Source organism: Lagopus leucura, unplaced genomic scaffold (genome assembly GCF_019238085.1).
Source record: "Lagopus leucura isolate 7727_CA_CO unplaced genomic scaffold, USGS_WTPT01 Super-Scaffold_73, whole genome shotgun sequence".
Taxonomy (NCBI): domain Eukaryota; kingdom Metazoa; phylum Chordata; class Aves; order Galliformes; family Phasianidae; genus Lagopus; species Lagopus leucura.
The window spans coordinates 22,816,917-22,836,240 of NW_024962252.1; the positions used below are offsets into that span (position 1 = coordinate 22,816,917).

The window sequence follows — 19,324 nt, forward strand, 5'->3', positions numbered from 1 at the left end:
CTTCTAAAAATAATTATAAAAATAATAAAGCAAAGCAGTTCTGAAGTGCTGTGTATTTATCATTCTCACATCAGTACCAGGAAATGCTACAGTCCTTTCCTAACATGTATTCAACATAAGAAGAAAATGAGCTGAACTCTCCAACTCTGGCAATGTCAGTCAAGCTGAATGTTGGTTTTGATAGCCTTTTAACAGGAAGGGTATCCTCTTTGATAATGGATTGAAAAGGTGCATTTCTTTCCATGCAGATGTTCATTGGTACAGTAACTTTTGTATGCTGGTTAATTTTTGCTTCTCTTGCCAATTGCAATGAAAAGCCTTTTTTCCAAAGCAATTCTGAAGATGTGGGAAAGATCAGGTAATTCAGGAAGTTAATATGGCTTTTTTTTTTCCTTCCCTAACTTGAAGTCATGGAATTCATGTCTGTGCAATTAATTATTGCAAATTCTTACATATGTTCATAGTATGATTTGAAGATAGTTTGAAGGTGATGGCTGCATTTATATAGGAAAGACAAATACTGTCACAACCCATGAAAGGAGAGCTTTGGGGACTACCTGGCCAGCAAGTAGATAGAGATTGCAACGGTGAGTTTGAAGGATTCTGTGGTACACAAGGACATACAGTGGTTGTTTACTAAGGATTCCTGTTTATTGCAGAACACAGATCACTACTACCAGGAACGCTCTAATTGGTATGGCAAATAAGTATGTATTAAAGCTGTTACAGTTATTACCAGGAAATGAGTTTATGTGTATATATGTACCAAACACTAAAGATACCCACTAATAGCAGCAAATAGTAGAAAGGCAATATGAGGTAGGATAATCAGTACACAGCAGCAGAAATGATTTGAGGATTATTAATCTCAATCTTAACTATAATTATTATGACAATGAAAATACTTCTTGATTGCAAACTTACCAAGACTGTAACAGCAAGCAGACATGATACATTATACTTGCATACCATAGTTTATCCTAAGCATAGCTCAGATAACATAGAATAATCCAGGTTGTAAAGGCTTTCCCTTGGGAGCCTGTCCACAGGGAAGGTATTTTCAACCTGGATTTTTCTATGCTGTTCCAGGGCCTGACCACCTCTGGTGCAGACCTTGTCCCTGACCCAAGCTGCCCCTCCCCTGACGCAGCTCCTTGTCATTCCCTCAGGCCCCGTTGCTGTCAAACGGAGCAGAGCTCAGTACTGCCCTTCTGCTCCCTGTGAGGAGCTGCAGCTGCCATCAGGCCTCCCCTCAGCTCCTCTGCTCTGGGCTGAGCAAACCCAGGGACCTCAGCTGCTCCTGGTACACCTTGCTCTCCAGGCATTTTGGCACCTTTGAAGCCCCTCTTTGGATGTTCTCCAATAGTTCTGTCTTTATGCTATGTGTCTCGTGCCACACCAACACACAGTGGGGCCGTCCCTTTCCTCTCCTGGCTGGCAGTGCCAGGCCCGATGCACCAGTTGGCTCTTTTGGCTGCAAGGACACCCTGCTGAGTCAGATTCAACTAAAACCTCCAGATCCCTTTCTCTAGGTCTGCTTTTCAGCCTGTTGTTCCCCAGTCTTTACTCCATCTCACGTGCAGAATCCTGCACTTGCTGTTGTTGAACTTCGTGCAGTTGATGATTGCTCAGCTCTCCAATTTGTCAAAATTTCTGTATGACGTCTCTGCTCCAAGGAAGTCAACAGCTCCTCCTAATTCCATATGCCTAGTAGGCATTCGATTCCTGTATCCAGATCATTTATAGAAGCATTGAACTGGCCCCCAGTTTAGGCTTTCATGCTTTCCTCACTGCAGCCACCTTTCAGGTAGTTGTAGAGACCAACAGGATCTTCACATTTTGATTTCCAGTCACTTCACCAGCTTCATTGCTCTTTCCTGCACACACTTGAGCAGCTCAATTTCTTGTAGAATATACATATTATATATATATATATTTATGTAGCATGAGCATCTATATACACATAGGCATATATACACAGGTGTACACACATACATTGAATTTATATGTGTACCAATGATATCTTCAGGATGGCACTGGTATGATGTATTCAGCCTTGCTTCAGGGATGTCTGTGTTCCTAGGCTCTGTTACAAGGCCGAGTTCTCAGGCCTGGTTCTCTTGCTGAATTTTTATGCTGGCAGGTGCCTTCTTTTCTGTTTTAACCATCATTCTATGTTAGAATTTTTCTCATTAGAGTCAGGTTACTTTTTTAACTGTTCCTATCAAATATTAATTCTAATGTCCTGGTTCTCCTAAGGAATATGACTAAGCAATGTAACTGAAACACAATTTTCTGTTAGTGTTCTTGATTTGTTTTGTTTCTCCATAGTATCAAGCTACTAAGAAATAATATGAAGTGCTAAACTTAAGCTTTAAAATATGCAAATCTACTTTACTTGCTTTCAGATAGTAAAAAAGAAGTATTTACAATACCTACACCTGGTGAAATACTGGGAATCCATTGTTCAACTGATAGTTTATTTGTCTTGAAAGGAAGTCATTGCTTGCTTTATCATCCAGGCTGAGCAAGTTGTATTGGGGAATAAAAAAGTGTGGCAGCTGAGAATCTTGCAGACAACGCAGAAAATATTCCAGATATTTCTGAAAACAGTGTTCCAGGTTTTCATACTGCCAGTCCATGTCACTTGGCCAAGTGACGCATGAATGGAAAAAGGCAGTTTTGACATGATATGAACAGAATTTGTCCAATTCTTTTGCGTGTTTCATTTTGAGTTGCTCTAGAAGATACTTCAGAAGTTTGAGACAATCTTTCCTGTTAAATAAGAGATAATTGCATACCTTTAGTAGTCAGTTCTAAACATGTATTTTAGATATTTAAATACATGTTATAAGTAAAGCAATTAAAATATTCTTACCGTAATAGATCATTTTCAGTAAGGTTTTGAATAAAATCTGAAAATAAGTACAGCAAAAAGGTGGATATTCCTATCAGTACTGCACACGAAGGCAGACTAGCAGTGAAAGATTTCTCCTGTAAAAAATAGTTTTGATGCATGAACCACTTCCACTGGTGGCCACAGTGGCACAGGAATACGAAGTGTTGATCAGCACAATGCTTGGACGATTATGATCTTCTGCAGGTGCTACCAGTATAACGTGAACTTGGAGCACTGCTTAAGATTAAAGCTGCACTTTGGGTTTGGATTTACACTGCAGGCACTACCAGTGCCTTTCCATGGCACTCTGTGAGGTGAAGAGGTGTAGTTCAGTACACGGCTAGGCAAGGACGCAGCGTAGCTCATACTACTCATAAAGCAAAGATCAAGAATGATGCATTAATACCCTTCTGGCTTTCCTGATTCTGTAAACCAAAAAGTGGTTTTGCCATAAAGTAGGTTCTGTACCTGATGAGGTTTTGGTTTTACTCTTCAAAGAAATGTGGAACCAATCTTTATTAGAGTGAAAAATCACATTTATCGATCCTGATCCCACTCAGTTCTTTTCTCACCCTCATTTAATAAATTGCTTTGCCACAAAGTGTAATTTGCTTATGAAGCTGAGTCAACAGACTGTGGAGCTAGTATTTCTGAAGATGACTGATCTGGGGAAAGATTATTTGGCAAGGCGCATCTGCTTGTTTGCCAGGCAAATCTGGAGCATAAATCTGCAAAGTAATTTGTTGCTTTTTTAGCAAATGCACGTCACATGTGTCCAGTGGGCATGTGCAAGCTTGTACTACTCTGGAACAATGATGCAAGAGTTAGTGATTAAAAGCCATATTCTCACTCCCTATTCTAAATAATTACTCACTGACCAAATTCTTAAATGTTAAACTGAAATAATGCTGGACAAACTAGCTTAAAGCAAAATATTCATATGAGATACCAACCGACAACACTTCACTCCATCAGATTCACAGCACGTCTTTATGCTGCCATGGTTGTTCAGCATGGCCTTCTCGATATGCGAGAAAGAGAGTCGCCAGGTGTTTCCTAAAGGAGTGAGAAGAAGACTTAAATAGTTACACAGCAGTAAATATTGGTGTCTGTATCTAGAAAGAAAAAGAACAACTCTTAATTCATCAATTACTACAATTAGTTCCTTAATTTCTTAACCACTTCATACTAACAAGATTGGAACACTATAGTTACAAATAACTGCGTAGGCCTGTCTGGATGCTTTCTTTATATTCTCAAGGATGTTTGGGTTCAGTTTTTTAAATTAAACTTAATTCTTAGCTTTCCTGAATTTGTTGAATGTGATTTGGGGAATAATTGTGCTACCTATAGAAATCTACTGCCGTTCAATTTCTGCTCTGTATTATTAAGCCTTACTGCTTAACCATTCTGGTTTTGAGTAAACTAATCTTGGAGATCGGTTTAAATTTCTCTGTGCAAGCGACTGAGATTATCTCAGCTAACTCTTGTAAAGCATTTCTTTTTATTCTTCTGGGAATGCTTGGAAACAGTGATTAATGCAGCTCAGCCCCCTGTTTTTAAAACATCAACAATCATTTTTTTTCTTCCTTACCTAAATCAGACTGTGTCCCTGCCTTTTTTGGTTTGATTACTATTTGCAATTAATTTTCACTGGGACAGAGAGCCTAGCAGAGCAGTGGTGGTGTACCTGGCACTGGTAAGGTAAGTGTGCTAACTAAAAAATATACCCAGTTGCCAGAACTGTTTCTGCTGGAACTACCAGTTCTTCTCATACAGTGCCAAGCTGGGATGTTTCTGCAAACTAATGCAGGCATGGTGAGAGTGCTCTGGGGGAAAACAAAAACAAACAGCAGTCATCTTGCAGCCATACCAAAGTTCAATGAGGAAATAATCTATCTTCAATAGTTTACTTCCTGTAGAAGTATAAAACTTATGTATAATAAGTGCTATTTTCAGGGATGTTCTGAGTATTTTTATACACCTCCTTTAATTTTTTTCTTTACAAAGGAGTGGATGCTGCTGTTCAGTACAGCACTACTACAGGAAAGATACTCATCTGTCTGATGGAACAGATTTAAAATAATGCTGTTAGGGCTGGTTACTGTACTGTCTGTAGTGCAGTTATCAGCTTTAGATTTCAGCACAGGATAAGCACTGTCACCAGGCTGGTTAAAGAGGGTTTTCAACGACGATCTGGATGTACCCAGGATAAAATAGAGGTCTGTATCTTGAAGGCAGAATACTGAACAGAATCTGAATACCCTTTTTATGGCATTTATCAAGTGGTATCAAGTTGCAGAGAAAGTAATTCTTAACTTAAGCCTCTTATCTGTATTTGAAGTACCTCTTAGAAGCTTTTCTTTTTTGTTTTGCTTGGCCACTAAGTAAATTGGTTTATGTCTGAACTCTCTCCTGACTTTTCTTCCCAGCCAGCATTCTATGTTGAGGCCATCCTGTGTGCTGGGAGGCCAGCTCTGCTGAACTTCCAAAGCCAAGATAATGTCCAATGATATTTCTGCTGGAGGCTTTTTGATCTGTAGAGTTATTGCAGGGCTTCCAGGCTTTTTCCTTTTCACAGTTACTTCCACATCTAGTAACAAAAAAGAAAGTAATCTTTTTTCGTAACAGAAGAAACACTTTTTGGGAGTTATTAAGATATTTACTGAATAGGCATTTGTAAATGGTCAGAATCCTCAAGCATTTTATCCTGTAGGATTTGTGAAATGAGTATAGTGGGTTTTTTTTTTAATAAAACAGTAAGGAGGCCAGCTGAAGCCTCCCTCTACAAAACAAGAAAAGCTCTTCTTTCATGATTTATTTTTAATATTTTGACTCTATTTTAGATGTCTTCTGTAGACTCGGTAATGCTTTCTAATGAACAGGAACGACTAGAGAATGTCAGATGACTGTGGAAAATGTTTAGATTAGAGATTTGTCCACAACTTGGCCGAAGGCTTACGAGGATAAGAGCACCCTAAAAGGTAATACGTTTTATGGGTAGCTAAGAAGTAACATTAGATAATGCATTATCTGACTCAAGTAATGTAATTCCTTCTGCTGCTCTGGTGTATTCGTGGTGATTTTTAGAGTAAGTGCTCAAGATAACCGGAAGCGAAACCTCATCTGCCCCTGCTATGTTGCCATGAAGAGATAAGCGAGGGGAAAGGTACATATTGCATATGTGGAATGCAGGTGCATTATTAGCGTTCCTGAGTGAAACCTGATTGCGCAGTACTTACTTTTAATGTGTTTTACTTCCTCTTTAATAATTCGTCTCAGTTCTTCAAGCATTTTAAAGGCTGATAATTTTCCATCTTCATCTAGAAACCTATTCAAATACTTCTCTTTTGGATTTCTTTTGAATGTTAGATAATAATAGGCTCCAGTGTCATCACACTCATGTAGTTGCAATCTTGTGACAGGCATTACAAGCATGATATCAAACTCATTGGGTTCAGATATCTGCAAAGGACAAGAATACATGCACCAACTTGGGTTGTAATGCGTTTAAGCTTTTCAGCTAAAGCTGAAGCTTTACCTACAGCTGCCTGCATGTATTTTCCACAGCTGGAGTGAAACATTACCTTCTTTCTGATGGATTTGTATTACCAGAATGATGTGCATTCGTGTGCAGAAGAGCAGTTTACTGACACCACTTCCCCAGTGGTCACAGCTCCAAGCTGCTGGAGGTCAAGCAGCCATTGAGCACCACCATCTGGTACAGCGTCACAACCACTCCCCTGTCCTGTGACCAGCCATGGAATCACAGTATCCTTACAGTTGGAAAGACCCTGAAAGGTCATCTAGTCCCACTGCCCTGCAATGAACAGGGACACTGACAGCTAGAGCAGGTTGCCCAGGGCTTGGCCTTGGAACTGCAGGGCCGGGACATTCATCACCTCCCTGGACAACCTGTGCCAGTGCCTCACCACCCTCCCTGTGACAGACCTTTTTCCTTATATTCGACCCAAATCCAACCCTCCTTAAAGGTAAGGTTTAATTAAACCACTTTCCCGTGTGCTATCAGCCTCTGCTATAGGCTCCGTCCCGTTCTTTCCCTTATAGCTCCCCTTCTCCAAGCTGCCCAGCCGCAGTTCGCCGGCCTCCGCCCTAATCTGCGCCAGCCCTGCACGCACCTTGACGCGCTCATAGTAGCTGCCGGCTCCCAGCCTCCCGATGGAGCCGAAGCTGCCGTCCCTCCCTCGGACGGCCTGGATCAGGTGTGACACGACGTGGTTCACCAGCCCCGACGCCTCCGACACGTCCTGCCGGCCCAGGCTGAGCTGCGACAGCACCTCCCGCAGCCGCGGCCCGCCCGCCGCCCTGCTCCGCGCCGAAAGCGTTCGGAGCACCGCGGGCTCTCCGCCCTGCGCCGTACGGCGAGGCACGACCGCGCGGGAAGCCTCGTCCGCCGGATGCTCGTCGGCCGATGCTTCCCGCGCGGTCGAGCCGCGCCGGGCGGCGGTGCCTCTGCCCCGCGAGGAGCGAGGCTGGGCCGCTCTCTGCCTCCGCTGCCCTCTGCCCGCCGCGGTCTCCTCCATGGGCCTCCCGCACCCACGCGGAAGCGAGCGCAACTCGGCGGGAAGAGGAGTTCCTCTTCCAGGCAACGCCGCAGCTCTCGGGAAACCAAAACTCCCGCCAGGGAACGTGACGAGCAGCCGCTAGGGGGCGCCCCGCGCCACGCCGCGCTGCCTGTCGGGCTGCACACCGCCTCCCGCCCGCCCCGCGCTTCCCGTTCCGGCCTCCCGCCGCCGCCATGTTGGCGCGTAGAAGTTGGCGCCGCCTGGCGCTGCCCGCGGCCCCGCGGTCCGAGAGGCGCTGTGCGGGGAGCGCGGCCCCGCGCTACGAAGTGGTGGTGATCGGCGGCGGCCATGCGGGGACGGAGGCGGCGGCGGCGGCCGCTCGCGGCGGGGCCAGCACGCTGCTGCTCACGCACAAGATCGGCACCATCGGTACCGCCGGGGGGCGCGGGGCCGGGCGCGGCGCGGCCGCTCGCGGCGGCGGTGCTGAGGGTGACCCCGTGTGCTTGGCGCAGGAGAGATGTCGTGCAACCCTTCCTTCGGCGGCATCGGGAAGGGGCACCTGATGCGGGAGGTGGACGCCCTGGACGGGCTGTGCGGGCGGATTTGCGACGTGGCCGGGGTGCATTACAAAGTGCTGAACCGCAGCAAAGGTCCGGCCGTGTGGGGGCTGCGGGCGCAGATCGACCGGCGGCGGTACCGGGACGGCGTGCAGGTGGGTGTGCGGCCTCTGCGCTCCGAAACTAACGCCTCCTATTTACTGACGGGGAAGCCGTAGGAGGTACAGAGAGCACTGTAACGCTGTTTGATAGAGCAGATTCTCAGCTACAAAACGCTGTTTTTCAGAGCGGTCACCGCCACTAGCTTTGTGTTTTTGCTAGCTGTGAATAAGAGGTGACCCAATGTGGCTGAAACACACCGCTGTGCCCACATCCACTCTTTGGTCTGCTTAAATGCAAGCAAATGTCGATGAATGTCAGTGAGTACCATTTTATCTACGTGGAGCAGTTCAGTGACACACCTTTCTTTCATACACACTTCCATGTCAGGCACCATGTTGTCAAGACTGCCCCTCTGCTACCATCTGTCACACAGCAACGACATGGAATGGAATCTTGGCGGGAAGGTTCACCCTCTTCTGCCATACCACCAACATCTGCCTCTGACGAAGTGAGCCAGCATAATAAGCTAAGAGGCATTGCTTTCAGAGCAGCCCTCGTTTGAAAAAGAGATGCAGCCAGCGGTGATGTGGCTTCATGCAGAGCAGGATGAGGTCTGCAGGAGCACTGAGGTGTGGAGCAGTGCTGCACAGGATGGTTGCAGCAGTGTGTGCAGCCCCGAGGCCACTTAGAAATTAAAGTGCTAATGTGGGGGGTCCAGTGTTACTTTTTGGGGGTACACCAGCTACCAGTGGGGATATCAGTGTGTTACAGTTGGGTAATAACAGCAGGATGGGGTTAAAAGAAAGCCAGGAGTGATGACTGGTTCTAAAATGTGGTTTTAGAACAAGGGAAGAAGTTGACGGATGTGTTAGAAATTGGTGTGGTCTGGAACTGCCCAGATGTTTCAGAACTTGCCAGATTTTTGTGGTAACTCCTTTCATGACAGAAGGAAATCCTGAGCACACCCCTGCTGACAGTCCGTGAGGCCTCTGTGGAAGACCTTCTCCTGACAGAGCCAGAAGCAAACCGCCCTGGGAAGTGCCAAGTCACAGGCGTTGTTCTGGGTATGTATGGGTACCGCGGTGAGCAACCTTGGGCACTGTATGCTAAGAGTAGCTGCAGGTTAAATGTGTCTGATTCATCTGTAAGAAAGCTTGTTGAGCCAATAGAGGCACTTCAGGCTGACTGCAAATTAAACTGTGTTAACATCTGTAGCACAATGGAAAACATCACTGGATTGATTGGGCGTTCAGAGGTTGCATGAGCTTAATCTTCCTCAGACTCATGATCCTGAATTCCATGCTATGTTTGAGATCTTATTTGGCAAACAGAGTGTGCTGCAGATAACACTTCTGGACAACAGTGTCCTGTTACAGTGCAGTCTTGTGCCTTGTTACCTCTTGCTGATCTTGTAAACAGGAATTACAAAATAAGGACCTGGTCAGGAATATTATTCGGGAGCGGAACTTCTTTGGGTGAAATGCTTGGAGAAATAAAGAAAAAAAAGAGTTACTGTACACTCTGCTTATTGCTGTTATTGCTGTTAACATTGATGCTATTGAAATGCCAAATAATAAGAGATGTGTGAGCCCTGAGTAAACAGCAACAATTTAGTTTGGAGCAGAACCACTAGAGTACCAGGGCTTCAATGACAGTAAACTATGTGCATCTCTGAACATGCTGTTTCAGGGGATGGTAGCACGGTGTGTGCTGGGAGTGTCATCCTGACTACTGGGACATTTCTGAGGGGTATGATCCTCATGGGGCTGGAGACTCATCCTGCTGGGCGCCTGGGAGACCAGCCGGCTGTGGGGCTAGCCCAGACTCTGGAGAAACTGGGATTTACTGTGGGCAGGCTGAAGACTGGGACACCACCCCGCCTGGCCAAAGACACCATCAACTTCAGTGGTCTGGAGGAACGTGTACCTGACAACCCTCCTGTGCCCTTCAGCTTCCTCAGCAAGGCTGTGTGGATCAAGGTGGGATAGCACATGGCAGGTGCAGGGGTAGATGGGCAGTGGACTGGGGAGGTGGGAAGTGCAAGCTAACGTAGCCAGCGAGGTGGTGTAAGGACTCATGTGGCTGGGAATCACAGAAGTTGGAAAATTAGAAGTTTCCATAAGGTTGGAAAAGACCTCTTAGATCATCTACTCCAACCATCAACCTATCACCACTGTGCCCACTAATCCATGTCCTTAAGTGCCACATCTGCTCTTTCCCTGAAAGCCCCTGAGGATTGTGACTCCACTCCCTCCCTGAACAGCTTGTTCCAGCACCTGACCACTGTCAAAGAAGAATTTTTTCATCTTAATCAACCTGAACCTCCCTAGCATAACCTAAGGTCATTACCACTCATCCTATGACTGCTACTGAGAACAAGAGGCCAACTTGCATGACGCTACAACCTCCTTTCAGGCAGTTGTAGAGTCATAGAATCCTCAGAGTTGTAAGGGACCTTTTAAGGTCATCTAGTCCAGCTCCCTTGCGACAAACAGGGACATGCATACCTAAATCAGGTTGTCCAGGGCTTGATCCAGAGCTTATAGGAATTGCAGTAACCTTTTGTAAATGGGGAGCAGAGAGGTGGTAATATCATTTGAAGTCCTACGTATTTGTTGGAAAGGTTTTAAGGAGTTGAAGTGTAACATTTATTACTGTTTTGAACATGTCTGTCAACTCTTTTCCAGAAAATAATTGTAAAGTATTCTACATAGTGTTTTTCTTTCCAGAACATGAATTTACTACGTCAGTTGCAAGATGTTGAGAGGTTTCTTTAGTCTTCACCAAACTCTTCAAACTTCAGAGCTTTGAATTCCTCCTGCTAATGTGAAAGGGTCTGTTACTTTTATAGGAATGCCCATCCCGTGATTAGGAATGCATTTCATAGCACAGAATGCAGATCCCTCACATTCTGAAGTTTTGTTCTTTTCTTTGTTTTTGGGCACGTTGCTCACGTTCTCTGATTACTTCTTTTCTGTACAGTGGGTAAGACGGCACAACCCAGCTCTGTAGCAACTGAGAGCAAGTTGTCATGAAAAAGCCCTTGAAGATCCTCAGAACAGAGTTGTTCGGTGAGAGAGCAGGGTATTGTGACTGGATTAATTTACAGAGAGTTTTGGCCTCTTTCAGCCAGAAGACCAGCTGTCATGCTACCTGACTCACACTAACCTGAAAGCTCAGCAGATTGTCCTTGATAACCTCCACTTGAACGACCACGTGAGGGAGACAACAAAGGGCCCCCGGTAAGGATGTGGCACCATATGAAGCTCTTAATGGTATGAGTCTCTGAAGCTGTGCATCTCCCTTGCTTTGCCTCTGGAAAACTACCTTTAATCCACCTTAGATGATGCTTATGGCTGTTTCCTGTTGCAGATACTGCCCCTCTTTTGAGTCGAAGGTGCTGCGCTTCCCAAACCGTGCACATCAGGTCTGGCTGGAGCCTGAAGGCTTGGAGTCCGATGTCATTTACCCCCAAGGCCTGTCAATGACGCTGCCACCTGAGCTCCAGGAGCAGGTGATCAGGTCTATCCCGGGCTTGGAGAAAGCCAAGATCTTGCAGCCAGGTAAGGGGGTAAATAATTTCAAATCTATTTTTCACATCATTATCATTTAACAAAGAAAAAAAAAAAAAGATTTTCTTTGGAGTCTAGCAAACCAAAGTAAATATGAAAGAAAATTATTTCTTGAATGCAGGAATTTCTCCTTGGTTGTTTCTAGATTGTAAATAAAAGTTGATAACCTAACTCATTTTGTCCCACTGATTGTCTTTGCTGATAAGTTAGGACCTTCCATTTCCCTCATTAAGGTCTGTCTTCTCGTTTGTCGTAGGCTATGGAGTGCAGTATGACTTTTTAGACCCCCGTCAGCTGACTGCTTCTCTTGAGTCTCGTCTCGTTCAGCGGCTCTTCTTTGCAGGCCAGATAAATGGCACCACGGGCTACGAGGAAGCTGCAGCTCAAGTGGGTGAATCAGATGGCATTTACTCTGTGCTCAGAAAGGGATGTTAACTTGCTGTTTGTCCTTGATACGCATTGAAGCAGGCCTGTCTTGTGCTAATGAGTTGTTTTTAATTTTGTAGCTCATCAGAGTTGCACAGATATCTGCAATTGAGTTACCAATGTTGCAGTAACAAAAGCAATTGTAAGCTGTGACACATGCTGCTGTGTGGAGTCTGTGCAATGGGTACAATTGCAGATATGTTGGAACATGTTTCTTGTCACTAGGCATGTCAGCAGGGGCTGAGTTGTTCAGACCACGGTAGTATTGCATAGAAGAAACTGCCTAGATTTCCAGCCTGGACTGGTTGCATTCCCAAGGTGCAGCAGTACTTAGAATCATAGAATTCTCAAGTTGGGAGGGACCCACAAAGATCATTGAGTCCAGCTCCTGGCTCTGCACAGCAGCACCCAAAAATCAGTCCATATGACTGAGAACATTGTCCAGATGCTTCTTGAACTCTGGCAAGCTCAGTGCAGATGTGCAGATATTTCAGCCTTGAAGGGACCAACAATGGCTTTTGTTTTGCTTTCTGCCCAGGGCGTGATTGCAGGGATCAATGCTTGCCTACGGGTCCAAGGCAAGCCCCCTTTCATTGTCAGTCGCACCGAAGGGTACGTGGGTGTCCTGATAGATGACCTTACAACTCTGGGCACCACTGAGCCATACCGGATGTTCACCAGCCGCGTGGAGTTCCGCATGTCCCTCCGGCCTGACAATGCCGATGCCAGGCTGACCCACAGAGGTATATCCTTGTGGTGACTCTTGCCATTTGCTGCTTGGTTGCAGACCTCAGTCTCATGTGCTATTGTCTGTCTCTGCAGGCTTTGAGGAAGCTGGGTGTGTGTCACAGCAGCGATACGAGCAAGCTGTTCATATGAGGGCTGCTTTAGAAGATGGAATTGCAACACTAAAATCCCTTCAGTTCAGTGTGTCCAGATGGTCCCATTTGGTACCAGAAGTTCCCATCAGTAGCAATCGAAGATCACCTCTCAGGTAAAGGATACAACCAAAGCTTTCTTGTCTGACTGTGCTTGATCATCTGGCTGGTGGCTTTGCTCGTGTACATCTTTACTGAAGTGGTCAGTATTCCAAGATTCCAACTTTTATCATCTTCTTCATACCTGGTCTTTGCTTGTAGAAGTAACAGTACGTTGGGGTTTTTACTGCTCCACATCTGCTAGCACTGATTTAGCCTCTTAAAGATAGTACTCTGGCCCATTCAGTGCTTGCTGTCTGTACTGAGCGTGTCGCCAAACGGTAACTGTTCTGCTTTGCTGGAAGCTTGATAAAGCCCCCTCATCAAGAGCTGAACTGCTCTTACATGTGTTGAGAGGAGGTAGCAGGGAGGTGAGCCTGGCTCTGTAGTTGTTCTGGTCTATACTGTACTATCCTCACCTTTAAAAGGTTGAGCTGGGAATAGCTGTAATTGTCTGATGCGATTAACTGTCTTCCCTATACTGTAAAATCTTACTCATGTTCTCCACAGTGCCTTTGACATCCTTCGATATCCAGAGGCCAACATGGAGATTCTGGCAAGGGCTATCCCAGAGCCCCTGAGAAAGCTTGCTGAATGGAGGGAGCTGTCAGAGAGGTTGAAAATAGAAGGTAGAGTACAAGAGTTATGATCTGCTAAGGATTGTTCACTAGGGGGAGAGCCAGCCCATTCATTCCTGTGTGTTTCATTTTGTTTTGTTGATCTGTGAAGGGAAGCACTGTTATCAGAGTTGTGCATGTATTGCCATAGGCCACAGTTGTGCTTGAGCTCCTGAGTTTCACTTTGTGGAGTGAGATCAATTATTTGTATTTGCTCCTGGGTTTTTCTTCTTCGCCGCTCTATCAAACAGACCATTCTTTCCTGGAATAAGAGCAAAAAGCATCTGTGTATCTTAATTCTTGTACCAAAGAGTGTGATTTCTTCTGAAATACTATCAGTTAGGCTCCTTAATCTGTGAGGCTGGAAGCTTCCTCGGATATTTTGATCATCTTGGTGGAGTTATCCATTCTGCTTCCAGGAGTTTCTACAAGTGATTTTTTTCATGTGAACACTGTCTGAATCTGTCTGTTTCGTTCCCCTGACCCTCCACCACAGCCGCTTACGAGTGGTGCGTAGTCAATCAGCAGCAGGAAATAGAAGAAGTGCGTCGAGATGAAGCCCTCCGACTTCCAGAGGACATAGACTACTTTGCTATTGATGCGTCCCTGTCAGCGGAGGTACGGGAGAAACTGAACTCCAGCCGTCCCCAGACGGTAAGATACTGGGCCGCAGTGAGGTTGAATAGCAGCAAAATTCCTCCTCTGTATTCCCAAAGGGCATGAAGGGGTAAGGAGGTGCAAGGAAAGGAGTACCCATAGGTTTTGGTGTCAGTTTTCATCAGCTTTGGAGTCTAGGTTTGTTTTAGGCTGACTTAGTTCTGTTTCTGTTTGCAGATCGGTGCAGTCAGCCGCATCCCTGGAGTTACACCGGCTGCCATCATTAACCTGCTGAGATTTGTGAAAGCAGAGAAGCTAAAAGCGTTTCCTCAGACTGGCAACTATTTGCCAGGGAAAACGTACTTGGAGAAAGCAACTTCCCAAACACCGATTTCGGCAGAGATTTCTGAATTGGAGCTCAGCAGTACTTCTGTTAAAACACCTTTGTGAGGTGTTTGTAGAGAGGCATACATCTTGTGCTGGAGTACATGGCAAGACCAGCTGTGCTCGCCCAAACTGCTTCATGGATAAAAATGATGTTGGATGGAGCTGTGAAAACACAGGAATTTGCTTGTTCAGAAGATGCAGATGGTCAGAATGTGTTGTAACGCATCTTGGAAAGGACTGAGTTTTGCTCTTTTGAAATAAGTAAGAAATATTACCATGCTCAACCCACTTTAGCACAAGAGGATTTGAACTGGAGCGTGCTCTGTTGACTTTAGCACTGGTGTTTATTGCTGTGCAATGGCTACTGTTAAATGGTTTAGTGTGCTGTTAGCCAAGTGGAAACTCGGCTATAACAGCATGAGCCACGTGAATAGTAAAACTGATGTAGGAGGAGATTGAATGTAAGCAGTGTATTGTGTTGTTTTTTTTTTCTTGTTTTCTTCAAAAATTAAATAAAGCTTGTCTTGAAACTTGCTGAAGACCTTGGTTGTCACTTAACAAACTAGAAATTGTCTCTGAGCTTGCATTTACTTGCAATAGAGCTCCAGCAATTCATTGGGCCACAGTTCACAGCAGGTAAGCTACAGAGGTACTGCAGGGTTTGCTGCAGCACCAGTGAAGGCAACTGGAGTGAGACTGCCTTCTTAGGCCGGGCAAGGCAAGGGCTGTTACAGACCTCTGCTGGAGCTGAGGCTCTGGGCAGCATGCTGGCTGATGAATGGCCATGCTGCAGCCTGGGGAAGCAGGATCATGACTTCTCATCAGCACTGCTCCTGCAACTGATAGTAAAAGGACTCACATCTAAACGAGATAAACTTTGGGCAGTTGGTTTGTCACATCGAGAAACAATTCAAGCTGAATCCTTGTTCTGATTTAGCAGCAGTCTCTGGCTTGTCATTTTTGGTTAAAATAATCTGACAGTGTACTGTTATTCAAACACTTCATTCTCACTTCTTAGCGTCTTCAGAACTGACGGGGCAAACAGGCTTGGGAATAAGTTCTGTGGGAGTTAGATATAGCTATCATTTTGAAATTACTTTCTGGACTGTTCTGTATTAGCTCTGCATGAGTGCTTCCTTTTCTGCCCAGAGAGGAGTCGGAATAAATCTGCTTTGTTGACAGAGATCCTGTCATGCAGCAGGAGTATGGCAGAGCTTGCAGATTTGATTAGGGAATCATCATGCATCAGATGTGTCTCCCCATCACCAACTACTGGCCTGCACAGAAGAGCTTTAGGCAGATGGTCAGTAGGTCAGTGTTCCTGTGAGGATGACTCAGAGAAGCAGTGTAACTGCCCTTCATATCTGTGGCCTATTTTCAGCTTTGTTTTCTCAATTATTTCATGTAAGACATGTAAGCCGTGATTTTAGTAAACAGTTACACTTTCTGTGGTGTAACTCAGGCTCAAGATTTGATGCTGAAATTCTGAATATGAGAATCCAAAGAAACCCTCGTTGATTGCTATGCTTCTCTGTTGAAGCCAGCTGATGCTTTGTTCAGTACACTGTGTTTGTATTTTTCTCATTTTTTATGTACTTGTGTCTGAAAATTCAGCTCTGTTTTTTACAGGCAAGGAAGTAAGCCCTATTGACATTTTCATGCTCTCACACACACCAGTGTAAATCAGAGGGTGATCCCACTAAACCAGAAGGAAAAGCAGGAGGGGAGGCCGCTTTCTTTAGCAATTTAATAGTGCACAGCTGTACTCCAAGAGGGAAAGTTAACTCTGAAGGAAAACTGAAGTTGGAAGTGCATTGTTTTCGAGATCTTCTATAACAATTGCTCTCTATTTCACCCACAAGGTGATCTTTGGCTGCTGCTAACTTTTTTAGGGAGAAGTGTTTCTCCATTCACCGGAGGTTAATGATATCCATGTTTGCTGCAATGTCAAGCTTGGCATGTACACAGGTTTGAAGACTGGTTGTTCCTCAGATATGAGTTGTTTCATCTGCAAGGCTTCTTAACATACTTGTGTGCAGGAAGGCTAAATACCTGCTGTAAATGGCAAGGAGGGATCAGATGTAGACATTGTGCCATCCTCACTCCAACTGACCGATGGGGATTTGTTACAAGGCACAAGGTTTGGTTTTTATGCAAAGACAAAATGAGCTCGGAACCTCACATGTCCTGTGGTCTTGGTGAGCTTGGCAGGATGGGAAGGGCAGCACCAGAGGAACTTCTCCTTGCCACTGATGTCTGTTTGCTTTTCCTGGGCTGTGTTGTGATGAATTGCACTTTGTGTTCCTGTAACCCATCCTGTAGGCAGGGAGGGCAGGATGCATGATGTTGGCCTCACTCATTTGCACATACCAAGGGGCCTTTGTTCTCTCTTTCAATGTGATGCTTTTTTCCCCCCTCTCCTGCAGAACACAAGCCCAGTGATCACCAATTTTTGCTAAGCCAGATGATCTCCTCCTACCTGTACCATCTTACCATATACCATATTTTCAGGACAACTGCTTCTTTGCTATCACAGAATCACACAGGTTGGAAGGAACCTCTGGAGACCATCAAGGTCTAACCCCTGCTAAAGCAGGCTCCCTCCAGTAGGTTGCACAGGAAGGAGCCTAGGCAGGTCTTGAATATCTCCAGAGAAGGAAAGTAACTTTCGTTTATAGAGGACTTGAATTTTTCCTACACAATTGCTTCATCTTTTCTTTGTTTTTGCCTGGAAGGTAAGAGAAAAATAGGAACCTGTTTTATGCCAGGAGATACTCCAAGTTGTTGCCACTCCATCTTAAATGCTCACACAGCTGCTGCAGTCATTGTGAGGATGCAACTGTACTAAATAGCTCTCCTGAGTGCCCCACTTTGTTGGCCCTCTCAAGTGCAGGTGTGTCTCCCATCTGAGCATCCCCTTGCCCTTGGTAATGATCTTCACCTGAATTCATTTTATATGCTCAGGAGTTTACCAGCTCTGATACCTCCACCTCTAGGCTGTGCTCTCCTGCTCAGTGATGTGCATCTCTAGACCTGCATCTTAGTGATGGTAGGAGGAATCTGCTGTCTGCTAGGAGCTGCTCTCTCCACTGGGTAGGTGCTGTCTGTTTTTTCTCCTGAACACTGTGCTGTGCAGAGGCCTTCCAAATGCTTGCTTGCAGAGCAGTTATTGCTATGGCTTCTTTCCTCTCTCAGGCTGAAATTTAGTGCTGACTAACATCAGGACTGTGGGAGACTGCACTGAGATTGTTATTACAAAATGGGCTGGGGAAAAGAAAAGGAAAAAAAAAAAAAACCCACTTCATTTTCTGTTGCTTTTACCAACGGGGGGGGGTTTTTGGGGGGTGAAAAAAAAAAAAAAAAAAAAAAAAAAAAACCCTGATGTTTTCATCTTTGTTATCTTTTAAACTCCTGCATAGGTTTAACCCTGTGTGTCTGAGGAAGGAGACAGACGACGTATGGGGCATCCCATCAGAGGCTTTCCACCTCCCTCGTTGCTATCATTTAATGATCAAATGTGCAGCCTAGGCCTTGTCTCTGTACTGGGGGATCTAGTGGTGGCAAATATTGTAGCTTGAAAGCCAGAGGCTGCAACTCTGTCACCTCTTGGCACACTGAAGATATTGGCAAGGAGTGCAGTTTCCTTGGGTGCCTGGTTGGGAGCCACAGCCTCAGGCACATCAGGCTCCCCAGCCGTGTCTCTGTCAAGCACACCCTATTGGAGCACGGTTCAGTGCCGGCTGATGGGAAGTGGGAGGTGGATGTGTGAGGGGTGAAGGTTTTCATTGCTGGCATCTTCCACACCTCCTGGCACAAACGCCATGAGGCATGTTTGCAGGCAGCACTGGGGTCTGGATGATAAGCAAACATTATTCCTGTTCTGACCTTAGTGTGGGTGACTAAGGAGTGGGCATGGAGCCAGACAGGAAACGAGCTCCCTCTGTGGCTTACAGACTAGCCAGCACTACGGGGAGCTGACAACAGGCTTGTGACAAGTCACCTTGGTTGTGCATTTTATGTGGCTTAACTTGAAAACTGCCAAGTACAGCTAGTGTTAGAGGTGTATGGGATTTCTGGAGCCCATACGAGTAGCGAGGCAGCTGGCACTGCTGAGCTGGCCACTTCCAGCTGGTTCCGTCCTTGTCCCACAGCACCTGGTGGGACTTTGGTCCCTGTCTACAGCACCCAGGGGCACGGGTGGGTGGCAGGCATGAGCTGGGAGCAGCTGACCCAGAGGGACCCTGTTGTGCTGTGCACGTGGCTCAGCCCCTTGGCTTTATTGTTTGTGCGGGAATTCCTAGGATTCCTGCCCAGAAGTGAGCTGTAGGCATTACCCAAGCAAAGAAGTGGCTGTGATAGGGCAGTGGAGCTCAGCTCTTCAGGTTTGCTGTTTCTTTTCCCCTTACATACCACTTCCTTCTCCAAAGAGTTAGTGCTACTGTCCAGAAATGCACTCTGCTGGCAGACTACATAATGTTAGTTATTATTACTAGAAATAAAAGTCAAGTAACAGCAAACCTATAATTACACTTAAATTAATCTATTTTTCCCCCTCTGGATAAAGGCATTTAAGGGCCTGTTTGTTTTATACAGGCACGGTATTAGCATCAACAAGCCTACATTTCTTTCTTCAAGGTACCCATGTACTGTTAGCAAAGCCACAC

The 19,324-nt window shown here is 45.6% G+C and overlaps 2 protein-coding genes across 3 annotated transcripts; one reads left to right on the plus strand and one right to left on the minus strand.

The window, feature by feature from the left end:
• Positions 1–629: 629 nt before the first annotated feature.
• CGAS (cyclic GMP-AMP synthase) lies at positions 630–7,443 on the minus strand. Its single transcript, XM_042886182.1, has 5 exons — positions 7,039–7,443; positions 6,142–6,364; positions 5,247–5,492; positions 3,853–3,955; positions 630–2,775 (listed from the first exon to the last, which is right to left on the minus strand). The coding sequence occupies exons 1-5, from the start codon at positions 7,441–7,443 to the stop codon at positions 2,436–2,438; spliced, it is 1,317 nt and encodes a 438-aa protein (XP_042742116.1). The 3' UTR covers positions 630–2,435.
• Positions 7,444–7,770: 327 nt separating this feature from the next.
• Positions 7,771–15,194, plus strand: MTO1 (mitochondrial tRNA translation optimization 1). Of its 2 annotated transcripts, none has more exons than XM_042893586.1 (12): positions 7,771–7,854; positions 7,938–8,137; positions 9,031–9,148; positions 9,774–10,063; positions 11,214–11,326; positions 11,457–11,647; positions 11,913–12,043; positions 12,621–12,825; positions 12,905–13,076; positions 13,570–13,688; positions 14,173–14,330; positions 14,511–15,194. In XM_042893586.1, the coding sequence occupies exons 2-12, from the start codon at positions 7,943–7,945 to the stop codon at positions 14,721–14,723; spliced, it is 1,905 nt and encodes a 634-aa protein (XP_042749520.1). In that variant the 5' UTR covers positions 7,771–7,854; positions 7,938–7,942; the 3' UTR covers positions 14,724–15,194. The 2 variants fall into 2 exon arrangements, with proteins under 2 accessions (XP_042749520.1, XP_042749512.1); XM_042893578.1 differs by lacking the exon at positions 7,771–7,854 and adding an exon at positions 8,472–8,713 and having other exon boundaries at positions 8,071–8,137.
• Positions 15,195–19,324: the final 4,130 nt, after the last annotated feature.

Excerpts from the sequence above, each read along its gene's own strand:
- CGAS (XM_042886182.1), bottom strand. The coding sequence starts at position 7,443 with ATGGAGGAGACCGCGGCGGGCAGAGGGCAGCGGAGGCAGAGAGCGGCC. Across the intron at positions 3,956-5,246 it reads AAAAGAAAAGCTTCTAAGAG|GAAACACCTGGCGACTCTCT; the intron begins GTACTTCAAATA and ends TCACTCCTTTAG. Across the intron at positions 2,776-3,852 it reads GATGGAGTGAAGTGTTGTCG|GAAAGATTGTCTCAAACTTC; the intron begins GTTGGTATCTCA and ends CTTATTTAACAG.
- MTO1 (XM_042893586.1), top strand. The coding sequence starts at position 7,943 with ATGTCGTGCAACCCTTCCTTCGGCGGCATCGGGAAGGGGCACCTGATG. Across the intron at positions 9,149-9,773 it reads AGTCACAGGCGTTGTTCTGG|GGGATGGTAGCACGGTGTGT; the intron begins GTATGTATGGGT and ends ATGCTGTTTCAG. Across the intron at positions 13,077-13,569 it reads AATCGAAGATCACCTCTCAG|TGCCTTTGACATCCTTCGAT; the intron begins GTAAAGGATACA and ends TGTTCTCCACAG.